The sequence below is a fragment of the Astatotilapia calliptera genome, chromosome 13 (genome assembly GCF_900246225.1).
Source record: "Astatotilapia calliptera chromosome 13, fAstCal1.2, whole genome shotgun sequence".
NCBI classification, from domain to species: Eukaryota; Metazoa; Chordata; class Actinopteri; order Cichliformes; family Cichlidae; genus Astatotilapia; species Astatotilapia calliptera.
Window position 1 is genome coordinate 5,558,970 of NC_039314.1, and position 20,771 is coordinate 5,579,740.

Sequence of the window (20,771 nt, forward strand, 5' to 3'; positions counted from 1 at the left end):
TCATTCACTGGCAAATCAGTTTTTAGTATGCTATCCTGCAAACCGGAGGGCACTGAAATTCCATTTTAATCCTTTTGTTAGGCACAAATATTCAGATATTTATGAGCATCCTTTGTGATGAACTGTGTCCTACAGCTGTTGTCTCTGACATCTCGTATGGACGTCTGGGGATATCGGAAACATGTCATCCGTTCAAAGCAAATCTAATATAAGCTCAGTGGGATTTTAAGCATGCAAGAGACTGTGGTGGAGTGTAAGACTGAGGCATAATTTAGGGGTGCTCAGACTTCATACATCTGCTTTACATTTAACTGAAAAAAAATTCTCACTTTTTACTCTATTTAGGATTTTCCAGTAAAAAAAAATCCCAGTAATAGGATATATGGTTCAGTAACACACTGCAGCCCACCTATTACCCACTGGGTAATTGGGCAATAGAGTGTGTTATGGGTAGTTAAACAGTTATTCCACCAGTGATCCAGGGTCTGATGACTAAAGGCTTCATTTAAACCAGAAGGTCCTAAATGCCTTTATTTCCTGTGTGAGTTTTTTTTAAACAAAGATTGATGCTCCAGCTGCTCAAGAATAAACTAAACCAGCTGAGTGACTTTATCCAAGCTAGTGACCCACTAAGAAAAAAAAATGAATACAGTCAGTGCGGCTGTTGCTCTGGGACACACAGAGGCAGAGCTGAGGAAACAGGCTCAGCGTGCAGGCGAGGTCCCGGGCCTTTTTCATTGTTATCTGACGCGATCGGGGCGCATCTTCAAAGCTGAGGAGATAAAGAGACCGCAAAGACTGAATGGACTCCTGCCTTCACAACGACAGATTGCCGATAAAGGAGACAACTAGGACCAGCCTCTTATCTGCTTTGTTATATAACTAAACGATCAGTTTAGCGGCATTGTCACCGAGCTGCTGCCTGTGGAGATATCTCAGCAGAGAGCCAGTCCCACAGGTTTGGCGCTTTCTCTCGGAAAGCTGTCTGTCTGGTTATTTGGCACCTAGCTGACATGACGCAGGACTGTCATTCTTCAACTACTAGATAGTAGACTACACCAGCGAGTAAAAGCGTATCCTACTGGAAAGCGTTTGGATAGTAAACACCCTTTAGAAGTACTTATTTTTATATTTAATATCTATGTGTGGGGATCAGTTGAATTCTTTTCTCTGGGCCTGTTCGCCCTCTCCACAGCTTCCTCGCAGCTTGTTTTGGCATATTTGCATGTGAACGAGGCGACAATCGGCCTTAATTGTGTTGCTACTGTAATGCCTTTGATCTGTAATGTTTGAAGTGCCTGTGCCAAGCGCTGGTTCTTGGGTAACTGGCGCCAGCGCTGGCCGGGGTATCAAACACATGTCAATATGAAACCACTGGAGACCATTGTGTTCTCCATCTGATTGCAGTGGGAGCTTAAGGGTTACAGGCACAAATGTGACGAGAGCGTTAGAAATGGCTCCCCAAATTTAGGTGCTGCCCACACCATCTTGTTTGTTAAATGTTGCTTTCTGCCTGGTTACTATCAGACGTCTCTTAGGGAATTATTGTTTACGCTTCCATCGTGTTAGCAAACTGGATAAGCAGGGAGCTCAGAGGCCCAGCCTGTGATTTCAAATGGAACTGTCATGAGAAATTGAGCAAATACACCTTTCCTCCTTAACAAAGCACCATAACTGTTTATGTTTTGCGCATAAAATTGTCAGAAACAGCTACTAAGTATAACTGAAAATGTACACAATTTGTTTTAACAGTCTTTCCATTTTTATTACTTTATATCGTTTATATTCATGTTTTCATTTTCTTCAGAAACTACTTAACTGAAAGTAATAAAGACCCACTTACACAAATATCAGTATCGAAATATACTTTAGTGCAGAATAATTATAATGTGCGTAATATAATTATCACTAAAGTGTGGGAAGCGGTTTGGGTTAACTGTCATAATTTAAAGAGAATTGGGCAACTTCAGATTCCATGTGCTGTAAAAGTAATAAAAAAAGGGTTCCAAAATGTAACAATGTTTAATCACCTAAAGTGAAAGTTGCTAAAGCTCATACACTGTGAATCCTGACTTAATGAATCTAATGGTATTATCTAAAAGGAAAACTGAGCTGTAGCTTAGTCTACTGTCTTCACGCGCAGCAACCTGATTTAGCGCCAAAATGCCTGTTAGAAACAACATGGGTCCTTTAATGTTTGTTTTTTTCAGCTGAAATATTAACAAAATATCATCCATGTAAGCAACTATATTTATACAAGTAGCAAATGCTGAAATATCATTTTGAGTGAGGCTCCTAATTTCACTTTGAGTTCAGAGAAATGCAAGGACTCAAAACAGACTAGACGGCGCCAGGTCTTGACACACTCACAGGATATGTAAAGTCATTATCCCACAATCATCGGAATCGATCAGGCATTAACAAGGGTCCCTACATATGCAAATACGATTAGGGGCTGACCCCCAATAAAAGCCGACCGTGGCCAGCACAGGCCCTCTCAAACTTGGCGGATTTACATGTCACAGCTCCACTGTGAACATGGTGAAATACTTTTCTGTGGACTGGCTGGCCCAGAACCATCACAATAACATTCAGGGGCACTGTGCTGACATGGACACGACCCTTACCTGCAAACCTCACATTCCCTGCATGGTGCAGCCAAGCCCACCGCCCACTGGCAAAGGTTACCTGCAGATAAAGTCCAAAGCAGTTAAACGCTTCGAACACTCGGGGCCAGCGGAGAGCTGCGGGGCCGAGGACTCAACACTGTGCTCGCCACTGGATTCATCAAGCTGCACCCCACCGAGTAAGTACCCAACATCTCCAGGCTTTAAACAGCATAGTCGAGCTTTACGCAGAAGATGAGTTTGTAACGGTTTTCCTTCTTTTAGTTTGTGACGTCAGCGAGTACCTCTGCGGGTATGAGAGCGACCGGGTTTCCCCGGATAGACTCTCCGTGGACGAGGGGAACGAGGGGAGAAAAGACGCGGGACCCCAACGCCGAGTTCGCACAAAGTTTTCGTCCGAGCAGATCAAAAAACTGGAACGGATATTCATCAAACAGAAATATTTGGATTCCGGGGAGAGAGAGAAGACGGCACAAAAGCTGAACCTCACAGAAACTCAGGTGAGACGCGCCAGTAAACTCTTTGACATTTTGGATTTATGAAGACGCAGACATCTCCAATTTGCTCAGTGCTGCGGATGCTGACTGAACTGTTTTTGTTTTTTGTTGTGTCAGGTGAGGACCTGGTTTCAGAACCGAAGGATGAAGCTGAAACGGGAATTCCAAGACTATTTCACTCCCCCAGTCCCGCCGGTCATTTTTCAGCCTCTGTCTCCGGTTCAGTACCACAGCATGGCTGGACATCTACCCCATTACTCTCCTACGGGCCATCCCTTTTACTCATTACCTGTCCCGCAGTTGCTCCACCATCAGCACATGCCTCCTCACTACCCTCATCGAACAATGATACACCACCCACATTTCTACTGAGGAACTGTCACTTTAGAGACTTCTCTTTACACAAATGAGCCGAAGATGCGCAATCAAAGTTGTTTTTTTTATTTGTGTGATTTTAAATATCTGTGTACAATGAAAAGTTTTTGTATGTAATTAAAGAAACATCTATTTATTTTTAATAAATTTATCCTTTAAGCTTCAGCAGTTGACTTCTTTGTTTTTTCTATCTCTGTCCAGATTATAAGGATTAAGCTGATGATACATCTTTATTGCAGTATTAGTTCCACATAAATAGCTCATCCTGTCTTTCATCATAAAGGAGGGCGGGTCTGGAAGGACTCAATGACAAAAGGGGGCTAAAGGTCACATCGCATCACTGTATCTCCTCTGATTTGACCATATACACAAATAACAATAGATTAAATCAGGATTCCACAACGTGTCCTGGAAACCCTAAATGACGTCACTTTCTTCAATTAAAGACTGAACATGTTTGTCCCCACTACTGCACTTCAAATGCAAGGTAACGGGGAGATCATGGTTAACAATTAGTCCTAATTAGGCCTCTCATTGAAGAGTTTACACTTACCACTGGGGCTCCGACCTGGCTCCAGAGAGTCTGGAGCTTTGTGTGGCCAAGGAATCTAGAGGTTAAAACCTGATTGTGTGATGACATCTGGAGATAGTGAGCTCGATTCGAAACTAGTCTGAGATAATTCAATGAGGGGGTCGAGGGCTCCTCTTTAAACTCGTAAATTTACGACAGTTTTTTTTTTTCTCTTTTTGACATTTCAATTCATAACCCATGTTGTGTAAGAACGAAGGAATTCACTGGTTGATATAAACGTGCTATAAATGCTCAAATGTTTTGAATTAAGCTCGGCAAAAATGCAAAACAACAACCTGCAGGTTCCCTGCTGTGTGAGGTTTCAAGCTGGCCCGAGGCAAACATCTCAGTCAGCAAAGATCAAAGAAACTTTCTCACTTTCTGTCGATGTTCTCTGACTACAGTCACACACACACTCACCCGGTCCCACCCTGACAAAGGCATCATCACCAGGTTGCTCAATGCGCATACAACATGCGCTAAAGAGCCACCTACACCCTTGATCACCTGAAAAAATATAACAATATATGTGTGTGTGTGTGTGTGTGTGTGTGTGTGTGTGTGTGTGTGTGTGTGTGTGTGTGTGTGTGTGTTTTGATGGTTGATAAGTTGATGGTGGTGGTGGTGGGTAGTTGATGGAAACATTGCGTAACTGTATGTATTTTTCTTCTTGACCGAAGGCGGTTAAACAAGTCACACCTCCCACATTTATAGTTATTCTCATCGCATTTAGTGGCGGATACAGACATGATACTCTTTATGCAGACATCATTCAGTTTGAAATGCCAGGTAAATGAGAGTCAGACTCAGTGGCGCCAAGGCATCCCAGCACGACCTGAGAAAAAGTAGAATCCTGCCTCTATTAACCTCAATTACAACCGCCATCAAGTCCCCATTGTTCCTGTGAGATCGCTTTGCATATGCAAACAAAGAAGTGTGCCCCTCCTATATAGCGGCCAAGAGTCATCCATACAAACACATACTGCTTCAACCGCTGCTTCTATCCACTATGGCTAACTTTTCTGTTGAGTGCCTTGCCAGGAGTTATTATGAGGAGATGACTCCACGGACAAAGGATGCCGCGCTTCATTCGCGAGATCTCAGTGAAATCGTGGAATTTACAAAGGAATCAAGAAGTCGATACTCTGCAACATCGCCAAACAGTAAGTTCACAGATAAACCTTTTGTTTTAAGAGCTGCTGTTGATAGGGCCTTTGTGTGCGTATTGATTTTTGACTAAATGAATTCAACTTCTCATCTTTCTCCCCCCAGACAGATGCAACAATTCTTCTGGGTCCGAGAGTGAAGCGGGAGATGACAGCGAGGGGGAGGCCACCCAGCAGAGGAGACTCAGGACCAAGTTCACATCCGAACAAGTTAGCAAACTGGAGCATACTTTCAGCAAGCAGAAATACCTGGGTGCTACGCAGAGGAGGAAAATCGCCGAGGAGCTGAATCTTTCTGAAACCCAAGTATGTTACATGCATGCTTTCCTCAAGGCCTCCTCGGTGGCACTGCAAAGCTTTCCACAAGCACAAGCTGACAAAGACTTTTATTACTATGTTGCCATCTAGTTACCCGATGTAATTCAGTAAATGTAAATCTGTTTCAAAGACTATATAAACATCATAAAAAGTCCCTTTGCTTTGTGTTTGTGCGTAAAGGATAGTACCTTATGGCCTTTTTTGCATCTCACAGGTGAAAACGTGGTTCCAGAACAGGAGGATGAAACTAAAAAGGGAGGTCCAGGACAGAAGGACGGAGTTCCTGACAGTACAGACCTCTCTTCTGCCTCCGATGCTGTTTCAGCACCCATTCCTCACCGGACAGCTCCCCGCCAGCTGCGGCTTCTACCCGCAACTGCACCCGCTCCCCGCACCTCTGCACCATCACCCCTCCCACCCCGTTCTTCTGCCGCCGCCAAACTACTTCTGAGCTCCCCAGAACTTTTATCCCCCAAATTCCTGTCTAGAATCTAGATATTCCTCCCCTCATTGCTCTCTCTAAAAGAGAGATTTTAAAAGTTGTGAATATAATTGCTTTTATTATGTCTGAAGCACTGCACTGGGTATGTTTTGATGTTGTAAGTGTCATTCAAATAATGGAAATAAACTTGCTGCAAGTTTTTATGGTTTATGGCAAAAATAAAACAGAATTAAAGTCTTTAAACTGCTTGTGATGGGTTTTTTTCTGTTTTCGACTTCAGGTTCATAGATCGTCATTTTACATGCGCACACTTAAACAAGTAAAACACAAACCACGACCTTAAAAATTCACATAGATTTTGGGCACATTTATGTAACATTTTAGAAGAATGTAAAATCATGAATAAAAGTTTGTAAATGAGAAGAGAGGTTAAAGGTTTGGCTAAACCCTGATAGATATCCGGGGGAGGGGTGAGACAGTGTGTCGTGTAGAAGCTGTTGTTTTCAGTTTGGATGAAAAGCACACAATAACAAAATGGTTGAATGTCACACAATTCAACCATCCTGTGTGTTGCCATTTATTTCAACAGGAACAAAGTGTGCAGTTCAGTGCGCTTCTCCTCATCATACTGCAGTGTTTCTATCAGTGCCCCTCTCTCACTCCCCTTCTCTCCTGGTTTCCCAGCCTTGACAAGCAGCTGGGCAGTTTTCTAACATCCTCGTTGATACAGAACATGTAGCGACAATGACAGGCCCGTCTGTCTTCTCCGTCTTGTAAATGCAACGACGTGAAGTTGTTGTCCCCTGCTTTTGCCGCTGGCATTGCTCCACGCTGAGCCTGTCCTCCGCTGGTTGTAGATTTTACTTGTTCAAAGGGATATCAGAGCGGATCTAACCGCGAGATCATTGAGCTTCATTGAGATCTATTGTATGACCATTCAGCTGTTCGCACTTACTTGAAAGACAGAGGGAAGGCGCCACTGAGTCTGCCAAAGGTGTATATTGGCTCACCTTAAAGTCATTAGTTGGCTCCAGCTAAATACAGTTAGGTCCATAAGTATTTGGACAGGGGCAGTTTTTTGCAGTTTGGCCTCTGTACGTCACCACAGCGGATTTGAAATCAGGCAACCAAAATGTGATTGAAGGGCAGACTTTGAGCTTTAAGGCAGAACTGTTCAAGAAAGACGTAGTTTTTTTGTCCACAGGACCCCATTTCTAGAGGTTCAGAACTCATGGGACCAACTAGCATTATTTTAAATATGTGACGATGTGTTTCATACATGGATGAAGATGCTTTGGAGTCTGTAACTGCCTGAAGTCTGTCCATGGAACTCACTGAATGCTGTTTTTTCTTCCTTCATATGCTCGGCAATAGGCCTTTGCTGCAGTTGTTTCTGTGGCTTCAGTTTTGTCTTCAGTAACTAAAAAGCATGATCTGTTAGACTGAGATCAGGTGGCTGACTTAATTGTTGGAGAATATCAAATATTTATTTGCATTAAGAAACTCGTGAGTTGCTTTTGCAGTAATCTTTGGGTTTTTATCCATTTACTGCTGTCTGATTCGTTTAGCAGTATTTGCTTGTATCTGAGCAGAGACTATAGCCATTCAGAATAAACACCAGTGGCAGCCCTATGTCATAACAATGTGTCCACCATGTTGAACAGATGGTGTGCTTCCAATCATGAGCCACGTTTTCTTCTCTATACTTTGCTAATAATGGGAAGTTAATCTCTCCTGATCTGAACTCTTTGAGATGTTTTCTGGTAAACTAATCTATAATCTATCATCTGAACTCTAGAATCTACTCCTCATATTTAAAAGAAACTCCTGGTGATCAGACTCGTGATGTATGTGGATTATTGGTTGGCTCTACATTCAGCAGCACACAGGATTTTCTTAGTTATTTGGCAGGGCCTAAAGCCAGCGCACACAAACAATCACCAAAGAAAATAAATGCTGTCATTCCGCACCAGGAGGCACAATTATGAAAAAAGAGATGATTAGACCTGCAAGCATCAGTAACTAGAATAATGAGAAGGACACATTCATTTAAAGGCTTACTGGACCGCTATTTATGCTGTGCCTCTGTTCAGTCCTTCAGACAGAGGAACGCCTCGGTCTGCAGCATTAGCAGGGATAGTTCCTAGTTGAGACATCGACATCAATCTTTGTGAGAGGGCAAAGATGTGGTGAATTAAATGACAATGAGTGTTTCCCTGATACCTTTTGAAAAAGGTGAGTAAATAGGTGAAGAGGTGTCAACAGTGGCTGCAGATAGACTGATAGGAGTCCTATTAATGCATTTATCCAAGAACTCCAGCTAATTTTACCCGCTTCCCTAAACCTACACAAGAAACAGCTACTTTTACACTAAAAGAACAACTTTTTACTAATGAAATGTGCTTGACACACGATTTAAAAATGGGAGATCAGTAGTTATCAACCTTTCTGGTTTGTAACCCCTTTGAAAAATACCAAGGGTTCATAATTATTAGTTTTTAAGTAAAGCTTTAAAAAAAGGTCAAAATGTTTCATTTAATTTTCTTTAAGTTTGAGGCCAAGGAGGTGAAGCCTATCATTATTACAGTGCTTCACAGCTTAACACATTCCAAAATAAAAGCAAAAACGTTTGATGCACATACTTAAAAAAAACCCTCTTATATGCTTAATTATGTCATGACCCAGATTTTGTCTCTCATGAATGGCACCAGCCCCTAGAAATCCTATTTTTTGCCTTTTAAAGTTCACTACATTTACAGTGAAGTGTCCATGTGATGCTGTGGGTGGCATTTAGATGGCATGGTCTGGCTCTATCAGCCCCAGCACTTTACAGGGCAGCACTACAGCGAATCGATTCAGTGCCACTATGCTATGAGCAAACATTCCTCTCTGATGGACGAGCTTGCTTCCATCCACTGAGTAAGAAGGGCCGTTCAGCAGTTTGATTAGCATGAATTGGTTGTGGCCTTCACATTCTACAAATCTCCACTGCGGCGAGTGCCTATAGGAGATTTTTGATTGACACATTAGACAGTTCTCTCCACTGCCAGCATCAATACATGCAATGACAGAAAATATTTTGGAATAATCAATGCCTTGGAGCACTAAAACTATGCTGTTACCACTTGGTCAAATGACACTTTCAGCCCTTTTTGGCTTGTGACCTCTTACAAAAAAGTAATAAAAAGCACTATAGTTATAGATATAGTAAAGAGCAACCCTCCTCCATCAAAATCTTTCAGGTTATTTTATTAAAATATCCACTTTCTCGTGTCTCTGAGGAAATCCCCGTATGAGTGTCTTCTTTTTCTCCCTGCTCATTTGATCTATCTCAGACTTGGCAGGTATATTGTTAAAGACTGGACTGTTAATTATTTTACGGCCCCTTTGATTTTTATGACCCTTTTAGTGGGCCTGTGAACCACTGCACAACACCACCTAATTGTATTTATAGTCAAAACAAGTTCCACCTCAACCAGAGAAATGCTTTTTTGCTTTTTTTTGCTACCTTTTAATGTTTTGAAGAGTGAAAATGTAACTTTAAAAAAGCAAAAATGATGGAAAGATTTATAAAAAGCACAAAAAGGTCCTCTTTTATCGCATGAAATCAGCAATACTGAGATTTTATGAGCTCATGTCATTTGTGCCACAAAAAACATGACTAGTTATTATTATGTAAAATTCTGTACTGTATGATTTAAGTGTCCAATACCACAAAAACGTACAGTGCATGCAAATACTTCAAATCCAATGATTAATGGCCCAACTTTCTTTATTCAGCAAATATTCAGGGCAAACACACATGAACAATAATGTCACAGAAATGCAATAAAACACATATGATTAAGATCAAATTTGCGCTTTAATAAATAAATCAATAATAATCAGAGGGGCATAAAAATACCTGAATCCAGTGTATCACAGTCTGTGCTTTGCAGATTTTCTTTGTAAGCCCAAGACAGGCTGGAATTCCAATGTATGTGTGTGTGTGAGAGTGAGTGTGCGAATGCACACTTTGAGGTCAGCTGTCATGCGGAGAAGATGATGAAATGGCTGTCTGCCTGGTGGAATACCTCTGCAGCCCCATTTTCCCATGCCTTATGCCTCTTTAAAGTTAAATCTCAAAGAAGTATGTGCATAGGAAAAAGGAACAGCGAGTGCAACTAGCCCCACTGCCCCGATTCTGGACACTGGAACCTGGATGGCAGGGATGACAAAAGGCATAAAGATGCATGACTGGATGCACAACACAAGAAATGACTCTTATATTCTTCTCCTGTCTGACTGGCTAAAATTGCATTACGTCCAGGTATTAAAAATACTGTAATATCAAAATAAAATGCACATACAGCAGTCATACGCTTTATAGTTGCCAAGATGTAGTTTTAATTAAAGGATTAAGTTTATAAAATGCGTGGAAGGCGTGAAGAGGACTTACCCCGTATAGATCTCCATGCATGTCTCCCAGGAAAGCACCTCCTGTTGGCCATTTATCCCTCCACAGGGACCTTGAAGATGTTTAACAAAGACAGAGTAGCTGTTGTGCATGCTCACTCAGCACTTCTCCTCCCTCTTTGGTTTCAAGCCATGGCGACACATCTGGGAAGATGCCTGTAGACACTGAAAAACAAACAAACAAACAAATTCTACAGTACAGTGGCATACAAAGGTTGGTTTCTTCTGCAAAAATACTTTGTCTTGTTTTGCTCCAAATCTTTCAGCTACGAGTGAACTTGTTACAGTTATTATCTCCTATCTGACACAAGCTGGGAGAAGGGAAATATTCAGGACGCCCTGTTCCTGATGGTGGAAAAGTTTCTTATCTGTTCAGGGGTTTTTTTTTCGTTCTCTTTCCCTCTCCCAGAAGAGAGGCCCCCGTGCTTTTTAGAACTCAAGGTCTCTAGACAAGGACTCTCAGGGTGTGCTGAAGTGAGACACTGACGCACACACACACACGTGCACAGGTTGTGTGGTGTGTAGCTGAGGGAGTGTTATGGCATGTCAAGGCCGGTGCACCGGGCTGAAGATGAAACTGCTCTCTTTTCTCTGAACCACTGTGTTTGCAGCGCTTGTGGGCAGCAGTCGTATATCACACGTTTTGGTAAAGAAAGATCTATCTTTAAATGAGCACCCTGGACCAGCTGAGGTCACCTCACATCCCAACGTAGCTGAAAAAAAAAAGTCTGGCAAAAATGCCGCTAATGAGCACTGAAAGTTACTTAGAAGCATCTCAGTGTTGAGTCTCAGCCTTGTTGTGTGTGTATGACGTTTTTAATAGAGCATAAATTTGTGTTGACCCAACTCAGTGTTTGAGGAAGCTGATATGCCGCATAGCAACAGGAGTCATTTATCTTGCAGCATTAAATCCACTCTTTTTCTTTCATGGCTCTGAATCACGTCTTCAAATCATCAGCTATGTTCTGATGTGGAGAGGATTCTTTTTTCTCTTTCTCTCTCTCTCTCTTTATATTTTATGTATTTAAGTTGTATAAATTTGATGTCATGAGAAGTTAATGAGTCCACAGTGCCATGCACATCAAAGGTCTGGACATTTGATTGAGACTAACCAATTACTTTGCTTCTTGTTTTCTTGGTAGCAGCTGAGGAATCTATATTCATCAAAATGGATATAGATAAATCATTAAGAAATACATTAGTACAACAATAAATCAATGGCTTTTTCTGATGAAAGGGTTTGCATGGCGGGGCATTTGGTTAGCACCGTTGCGTCACAGCTCCTGGAGTGAAGCGAAGCTTTCAATGGGTTGGCTCTTCAGTCTAGAGATATAGCAGTTAGATTCTAAACTCACCATAAGTTTGGGTGTGAGTTTGAATGATTATCTGTATCTCTGTGTTGACTCTGTGATTGGCTGATGACCCTTTTCAGGCTGTACCCTGCCCCAGCACAGATAGGCCCTAGTAGGATAAGCAGTTAAGAAAAACAGATTAATGATATTTGGTGTTTTATCAACTAGTGTTCACAAAAAACAAAAACAACAAAAACATTTTGATCATCTTTACTTGAGCTGTGCAGCTATTATGTTCTAATGTGTTTTTGCCACAAGAAAACAGACTGATGACCCGTCCAGGGTGTACCCCACCGCTAACCCTATAGTGGCTGGGACAGGCTGAACCCCACCCATGACCCTGATAAGGATAAGTGGAAGTAACACACATTTCTGGCACAACTTCACCGACTTCCAAGGTGCATGGAGAAGATAAGGATCTAACTACACAGAGACTCCAGCAACACTTAAAAGTAATGAGAAAAAACTTTGTTAAGTGACCTTTTTCACTTTTTTTGTCACTTAATAAAGTTGCTTCTCATTATTTTTCAGGATAAGTGGAAGAGAATGAAAGGATGGATGGATGTTTTAGCCACATCCAAGTTCTGAAACTGTTTCTAACTGGTCAGACACATTAATCCTCCACACCACCACTTGGTGGCAGCAGTCTCAAACGTTGACTGGCAGCAGCCTGAGGTCACTGTAAGTATATAATGTAATAGTGTCTATTTGTTTTAAAGCAAATAACTTATAGGTAAGGGTTACAGTATATACAGTGCAAGGAGTCATACTGCACTGAGGTGAACTGAGAGGTTCTGGTAGCTCAGCATTTTTGTCTGTTTTTTTTGGGGGGGGTGAGATAACCACACCAGCATTCAGTCAAGGTCGGACGGGCTGTGGAGTATTAGTGCTCTGATTGTCAAATATGCAGTTATCAGTTTCTCTTATCAATATGTGCCTTACTTGCAGTGATTTAAGGTACAGGATCCTCTACTTAAAAGGCTTTTCAAACAAGGCAAACAAGTGTACTCTATACTCCAGCAGTTCCCTCTACATCAACATGTCAAACTCATTCCCACCATGTCTCACGAGGGCCTGCATGCTTTTAATTGGGTGTACTTTAACATGCGGCTTTTAAAATCCACTCTTGTTTTCTTCGTCTTCTTTTTTCCCCTTTCTTGCAGAGTGTTCTGTTTGAGAAGAGCGAATTTGCAGAGTTAAGCAGAAATGTCTCACTCTGCAGAAAAAAGGCAACAAAAGCTGCTTGTTCATCTAAACAGATCTGCCGCGGAGCAGGAGCAGGTTCTCTCAGAAGGCGAAACGAGGTTTTACATTTTGACACTTCGACAGGGTGAGAGTATGATGTTTCCAGAATCACAACACAACAAACACCTGTAGTTGTCTTTAAGCTTAAATTGGCAATTTGGGAAATCCATCATGTTCATTAGGAGAAAACAGAGGTTAGGTGCACTCTGTAAACACAGTCCTTGTCTCAAAAATACTACCTACTGTGCAGTTTTTATGTCTTTGTAGGAAAAAATGCAAATTACCTCTAGATGTACACTACTGTAAGCATGTGCATCATAAAATAAACTATCATCATGCTTTAGTCAGGTGTCTCTAGTCAGATGGGAAAGTTGTCTTTAAGCAAGATTCAAGTGATTACTTTATAACAGGATCTGTGACTAAGGGCCCAATTCCCCTGCCATTATATTGAATTTCATTGTATTTTATGTGAAATTACAATGTAATTTTACATTCTGTAAGTAATTTTCAGTACTGCATATGTAATTGTAATTCCCACTTAATTTCATGCTAATTTTGTGGAAAAACAAGAAATACAGTGGGGCAAAAAAAGTATTTAGTCAGCCACCGATTGTGCAAGTTCCCCCACCTAAAATGATGACAGAGGTCAGTAATTTGCACCAGAGGTACACTTCAACTGTGAGAGACAGAATGTGAAAAAAAAAAATCCATGAATCCACATGGTAGGATTTGTAAAGAATTTATTGGTAAATCAGGGTGGAAAATAAGTATTTGGTCAATAACAAAAATACAACTCAATACTTTGTAACATAACCTTTGTTGGCAATAACAGAGGTCAAACGTTTACTATAGGTCTTTACCAGGTTTGCACACACAGTAGCTGGTATTTTGGCCCATTCCTCCATGCAGATCTTCTCGAGAGCAGTGATGTTTTGGGGCTGTCGCCGAGCAACACGGACTTTCAACTCCCGCCACAGATTTTCTATGGGGTTGAGGTCTGGAGACTGGCTAGGCCACTCCAGGACTTTCAAATGCTTCTTACGGAGCCACTCCTTTGTTGCCCGGGCGGTGTGTTTTGGATCATTGTCATGTTGGAAGACCCAGCCTCGTTTCATCTTCAAAGTTCTCACTGATGGAAGGAGGTTTTGGCTCAAAATCTCACGATACATGGCCCCATTCATTCTGTCCTTAACACGGATCAGTCGTCCTGTCCCCTTGGCAGAAAAACAGCCCCATAGCATGATGTTTCCACCCCCATGCTTCACAGTAGGTATGGTGTTCTTGGGATGCAACTCAGTATTCTTCGTCCTCCAAACACGACGAGTTGAGTTTATACCAAAAAGTTCTACTTTGGTTTCATCTGACCACATGACATTCTCCCAATCCTCTGCTGTATCATCCATGTGCTCTCTGGCAAACTTCAGACGGGCCTGGACATGCACTGGCTTCAGCAGCGCAACACGTCTGGCACTGCGGGATTTGATTCCCTGCCGTTGTAGTGTGTTACTGATGGTGACCTTTGTTACTTTGGTCCCAGCTCTCTGCAGGTCATTCACCAGGTCCCCCCGTGTGGTTCTGGGATCTTTGCTCACCGTTCTCATGATCATTTTGACCCCACGGGATGAGATCTTGCGTGGAGCCCCAGATCGAGGGAGATTATCAGTGGTCTTGTATGTCTTCCATTTTCTGATGATTGCTCCCACAGTTGATTTTTTCACACCAAGCTGCTTGCCTATTGTAGATTCACTCTTCCCAGTCTGGTGCAGGTCTACAATACTTTTCCTGGTGTCCTTCGAAAGCTCTTTGGTCTTGGCCATGGCGGAGTTTGGAGTCTGACTGTTTGAGGCTGTGGACAGGTGTCTTTTATACAGATGATGAGTTCAAACAGGTGCCATTCATACAGGTAACGAGTGGGGGACAGAAAAGCTTCTTACAGAAGACGTTACAGGTCTGTGAGAGCCAGAGATTTTCCTTGTCTGAGGTGACCAAATACTTATTTTCCACCCTGATTTACGAATAAATTCTTTACAAATCCTACCATGTGGATTCATGGATTTTTTTTTCACATTCTGTCTCTCACAGTTGAAGTGTACCTCTGGTGCAAATTACTGACCTCTGTCATCATTTTAAGTGGGGGAACTTGCACAATCGGTGGCTGACTAAATACTTTTTTGCCCCACTGTACTTCCCCTTGTTACATCCTAGGTAGACTGTACTTTCTGAGGCAAGGGCAGTATTATGGAGTGACTTAGCCTTGTCTAACTTCCAGCTTTTTAATAGGGAAGGAGAAACTCCTTTCTTCTATTTCGTTTTCAAAGTTATGTTTGAACAGTGATTGTGAAAGAAAGAAAATACGTTAGATTTCACTCCGTCATTATAAGCTCACATAAGCCTGCAGCCTTTGACTGTATTTTGTTTTTTTCTTTTATTTGGTGAGGGACAACAGCCTGCTTTTACGTTGCTAAAATAAAGGGATGAGTAGAACAGCCATCATAATGAACATAATGAGTATAAAAATGTTTTAGCTACCCTCTCCAGTGCAAACATTCCTCCGTCTAACCTCACAATACAAGAAAAGAAGGCCGTCGCTTCCCTGAGCAAAGACCAAAACATCACCATATTACTAGCTGTCAAGGAGAGGTGCACTGTTGTTCTAAACACAACAGATTATCACACAAAAATGACTACACTCCTCAGGGACAACTATACCTATGAAGCCTTAAAACGAGACCCCACAAGCATCTACAAAAACAAAGTCATCAGTTACCTACAACAGCTTGTAAAGGATAAAATCACTGACCGCCCTGTATACCACCATCTGCCCAGGGGATGCTATACCCTGTATGTATGGTGTTCCAAAGAACTGCAAAGAAGGACCCCCATTCATACCCATTGTAAGCAGTATAAAGTCAGCCACCTACAATGCTACTGCCCCTTGTGGGGAATGCACCACATCATATCAAAAACCCCACCGACTTCACCAACATGGTCCAGAGACTTACACTGGATCCATAGTGTCCAGAGTGCATAGCTACAGCTGAGGCTGCCTTACCACCACATATTTTAAATGCAAAGAGGATTTCTACAGACAAAAACCATGGATGAGCCATTGGCTCCCAGGTGTCACCTATTGTGGCCAACCTTTAGATGGAAGAAGTGGAAAGTTAAGGACTTGGCTCTTTTAAAGGGGCAACACCTAGCCACTGGTACAGATACGTGGCTACAAGGATTTCACATCAAAATCCAAACCCAAGAAGGAGAAGCCTTCACTGCTCACATCAACTCAGTGGATAGAAACATAAATTCACCAGGGAAGACACAAAGGATAATAGTTTGCTGTTTCCGGACTGAGCTGTGCACACTGAGGGAAATGGAAACCTTAACACTGAAGTTTACCGGAAGCCCACACACATGGACCAGTACCCACTCTTTGATTCCCACCACCCTGTGGAACACAAACTTGGGGTATCAGGACCCTGCAACACTGGGCAGAAAACACTCCTTCTAAGCCAGAGCGGGAAAGAAATGAAACACACACACACACACGTAAAGAAAGCTCTTTTGGGCTTTCATCAAATCAGCAAAGATGCACAGTTCAGGTCAGACGAAGAATCCAGAGTCCAGCTGATTTTGGAGAACCCCTGACTTTTAAATTTGCACAACCACTAAGTCAGCATGGTAAGAGATTCATCTAATAAAGTGAGACAATAGCTTCACTGAAACAAAACAAAAAGTGTACATTTCAACTATCTTAAGTAGATATGATATCACATCAACTCTGGGCACATTAAGGCTCCTTTTTCAATCAAAAAAAGCATGGTTGACTGGAAACTCCAGCAGATGTTTGCCTGCTGGAAGAATTCAAAAGTTACAGGAACATTTTACTGGGAGAATGCGACAGAGTGTAGCAATATATATAAGAAAAGGTCCATTAGTGTAAAAATCAGTGCGGTACACATCAGCATCGGAGTTGAGACGCTTCTCTGAGCCGCCCAGTAATTCTGATAGCTTGTCAGTCCGACTCAGGATTTTCTTTGGACAAATAAAATTGACAGAGTGCTCATTTCAGTTTATTTTCAGGTTACTGCACTCTCTGAAAACTCATTACCATCTCATGACTCACTTGACAATATTGTTCTAAAACTGCAATTTTACTCTTTTGTGTGTGTGCGTTGTTATGTCATTTGTCAGAATTAGTTCAGAGTTAGCCTTGGGCTATGCTACTTTTTTCTTTTCTCTCTCTTTCTTTTATTTTTAATACATCATTTTTAACTTGGGGAAAATGTTCTCTGTAATTTGGCCCTGTAGTCAAGGATATTAACACAAAACAGATGAAAAATACTGTATAATGTGACAAAAACATGCCAATGGAAGGAGAAAAAGATATATAAAAATTGAAAGGAATAAAACTAAAAAGGCTGTGAAGTATTTAAAGGTGTTTAGATATTTTTACATTGGAAAGCATTGCTCTTGTTTTTTTCTTCTCCGGTATTCTAATTCAGATTCTGATGAAATTTAAAACAAAAAAAGTTGTTTTTAAACAGAATGAAGGCCATCTTTCAGCTGCTCCCTTAGTTCAGAGGTCACCACACCAACTGTGGATCTGCATCTTTTTGATTGGGTGCAGATTTTGACACCAGATTCTCTTCACGAGGCAACCTTCACAATCACTTGGGCTTGCAATGCCCTTTGACTGGGTATGTGTCTCCTCGCAGGCCTACACCACAGAGTCACCAGCAAACCACCAAACATTTATGGTTACTGAATGAATATCTACAAATAACAAACCCCACTTAAAATCCCCTTTTTACTAAACATACACATTTCTGCTAAATATAATCATAAAAACAACCATTAAGAAAACATTTTCCTCTCTAACTGCGAGTGTGTGAGTTTTACTGCAAATGCTGATTAAAAGAAAATCCAATCTTTAGGGGAAAAGGATATTTTGTTCGAACAAAACAAAATTTAATTAAATCAAAAGCAAAGGAAATGTCTGTAGTCCCAGTTACCGACAATTTGGTCACCTTTCCCCCTAGTACATGGATGAGGAAGTGGGCAAAATTTTTTTCGATTAATAACGGCAAAACAAAAAACTAAAACTAACTAACTAACTAAGAGGAATTCTTTTGAAGAAAAAATGAAGTGAAACAAATAAAATCACCATGGCAACTGTTAAACTGAAGTCAATTCAACCCTATTTTATGCAAAAATTCAACCCTATTACAAAAGGTGATTATCTAACTTTTACACAACAGGATTTGCTTTACTAGCAGCAAAACATTAAAAAAAATGATTTAAAAATTAAATATCTGAGACTTTTTTTCAGCCAGGACACAGATACTTGCTGGACCTCTCCTGTTGCCTGTCAACTTCAAAACAAGTGTAATAACCTCATACACTCTCCTGGACAAACACTTGCTTGCCTTGTTTTTGGTTAAAGCCCAGAAGCTTTGTTGTAATTAAGTAGCACCATGCTGAATTAATTCACAGTGATGTCTGTGTTGAAGCGCACTTGTTCAAGGTCGGAGTGCTTTCAGTAGTGAAGCCCAAAAATCTGCTTCGGTCTGAAAATGCGTGATTTTCGTGAGACTGATACTCCCTCTTCCCTTTGCATCTCTCAACAGTTAGCAAATTTTAACTTCTCCTCCCATCATTTCCCCGTGCTGTGCTTTGGTGCATGATGCTGGAGACACAGTGAAACAGATGGGGACAGGGAGGGTGGGGGGGACTTAGTGCCCCCCCCAAATGGGGCCCAATCTGCATCAGGAGCAGGGACTGACAGAATAAGGCCACAGGGTGGAGAGACAAGCACTGCAACCAGATCCTCCCGGGAGTTAGGCCACCACGAAGCCACCTGGTTCCCAATAGGGGGCTTGTGAGTTCAAGCATCCATGGCCAAAAGTTCTCCACGCCAGCTCTTCTCTTCTGTTCTGCATAGGTGTGTTTGTGCCTGCGGAGGAGGAGGAGGAGGAAATCGATGAAGGATGAAGAGGGGAGGGAAGGAATGGTCAAGGATAAGAATGAGCAGGAGGCAAAATGCACTTCTGAGCCCTGGCTGTGAACATTTTCACTGCAGACCCTAATCTGACATTTAAATAAGTGTCTCCTGCTTAATTTTACTGCTTCTATGTTTTGTAAATTGCCTCTGCAGGTGTCTGTTTGTAGTAGGTAATGGAAACCAGATGCTGTTTGACCGCTAGCCTTTTTTCCCCTCTACGATTCCTAATTCATAAGTTAATGCCGTTGGCTGGAGATAACGCTGCCTACCACACCATCACCCCCCCCTCTCTCTCTCTCTCCCTCTCTCTCTCTCTGGCTGTTTACTGGCTCTGACAGGGTTGCTGACAGAGAGAGCAGAACTCTAAACATGAGCTCTGTTTGGTGGAGGCTTTTTCTTCCTTTTGTTCTCTCCATTCATGAGCCGTTCATTCCCCCATTTCTCCTGGAAATATTGGTGTAAAAAGCTAGACATTTTACATCAGTGGACATGATGCAATTAAAAAGTTAGACAAGCAGTAAAAAGGGACACTGATAGTGCTTCATGTCACCACTGTGATACCTTTGGGCTCACTGCCACCAATAACAGTGATTCCTATGAAATTAAATTCAACTATCAATTTGAAATGACGTCCTCTTTGTGTCCTTGTGACTTGCACTTTTCTCTCCCAGTCTCTTCCTGCCTGTCTTCCTCTCTTTCTCTCTCCCTGAAGGTGGCTCAATCAGATGACAACAGTGGCTGTCTGCCATTGTCAAAAGACATTTCAATTTGGCGGCCCTCCCACGAGTCCGGGCACATTACCACTTCAAAAGGCTGCGAGTCCCCAGGTCGCTCCCAGTGAGGCTGGCCTAGTACACGCCCCAACCACCACCACCCCCACCCCACTCCAACCTGCTGTTCAGCAATGCTGATGAGGGCCCAGGCCCCGCTGAGCACGCTTGTCTCTCCAATCTAAACAAGATTCTGTGAAGGAGGAGCGGGAGGATGCTTTGTTATTCCTCAGAATAGAACGATGTCTTTATTCAGGTTAGGCGGGTGCTTAACAGTTCAGCCAAGGACACATTAACTTTTAGGCTAACAAACAAATTTATTATATGTTGACTTGAGTTGTAACTCATGTAGCATTTTCATATATGTTTTTTTAAACTCACTGAACCTTAAAGGAGGGAGGCGAAGAAAAACTCAAAAGATAAAAAAGGGTGAATCTGGTGAGCAGTGGAAGCAAAATGATTTTTGCTAACTAAAATCAGGCTCTCATTCAGGAGACTTTCACAAAACCAGCTCCCCAGGTCCACAGACCAGTGATCACACGAACTCCACCTGCCCTTCAGGATGGTTTTGTTGTTCTGCTTCAGCTGCGGCACCTTGTCTGTGTATTCAGAGATGATTAAAGACCCACAGTCACTGACAACCAGTGCTGGAAGGAGATCCCTAAGACAGCTGGCAAAAATTGACAGCTTTTCTCAGAGTCAAAAACAAAAGTTCAAATTAAAATCACCTAAAAACTACATTAAGCTTTGGGCTCCACACCCTGATAAAATATGTACCCATCATATTGTATGGCTGCTTGTTTCTCTAAACACAGAGGTAAGAAGTGCAAAGTTAACATATTACTGTTTTTTCTATTAGTGTCATATAGAAATGACAAACGTTATAGATTTCCACATCCTGTTCATGTACCTTAAAAGGAATGGAGTAGATTTTTACTTTTTTAAAAAATAT

General features: G+C 41.8%; 2 protein-coding genes and 1 long non-coding RNA gene across 3 annotated transcripts; 2 read left to right on the plus strand and 1 right to left on the minus strand.

The window, feature by feature from the left end:
• Positions 1-2,224: 2,224 nt before the first annotated feature.
• On the plus strand, positions 2,225-3,541 carry vox (ventral homeobox). Its single transcript, XM_026190721.1, has 3 exons — positions 2,225-2,806; positions 2,892-3,127; positions 3,242-3,541. Exons 1-3 carry the CDS (start codon positions 2,539-2,541, stop codon positions 3,494-3,496), a joined length of 759 nt encoding a protein of 252 aa, XP_026046506.1. The 5' UTR covers positions 2,225-2,538; the 3' UTR covers positions 3,497-3,541.
• Positions 3,542-5,079: 1,538 nt separating this feature from the next.
• vent (ventral expressed homeobox) lies at positions 5,080-6,005 on the plus strand. Its single transcript, XM_026190923.1, has 3 exons — positions 5,080-5,233; positions 5,343-5,542; positions 5,769-6,005. Exons 1-3 carry the CDS (start codon positions 5,080-5,082, stop codon positions 6,003-6,005), a joined length of 591 nt encoding a protein of 196 aa, XP_026046708.1.
• Positions 6,006-9,750: 3,745 nt separating this feature from the next.
• LOC113035230 (uncharacterized) lies at positions 9,751-10,814 on the minus strand. The gene is made up of 2 exons (XR_003274323.1): positions 10,435-10,814; positions 9,751-10,193 (listed from the first exon to the last, which is right to left on the minus strand). It is a non-coding gene; the product is annotated as an uncharacterized LOC113035230 (long non-coding RNA).
• Positions 10,815-20,771: the final 9,957 nt, after the last annotated feature.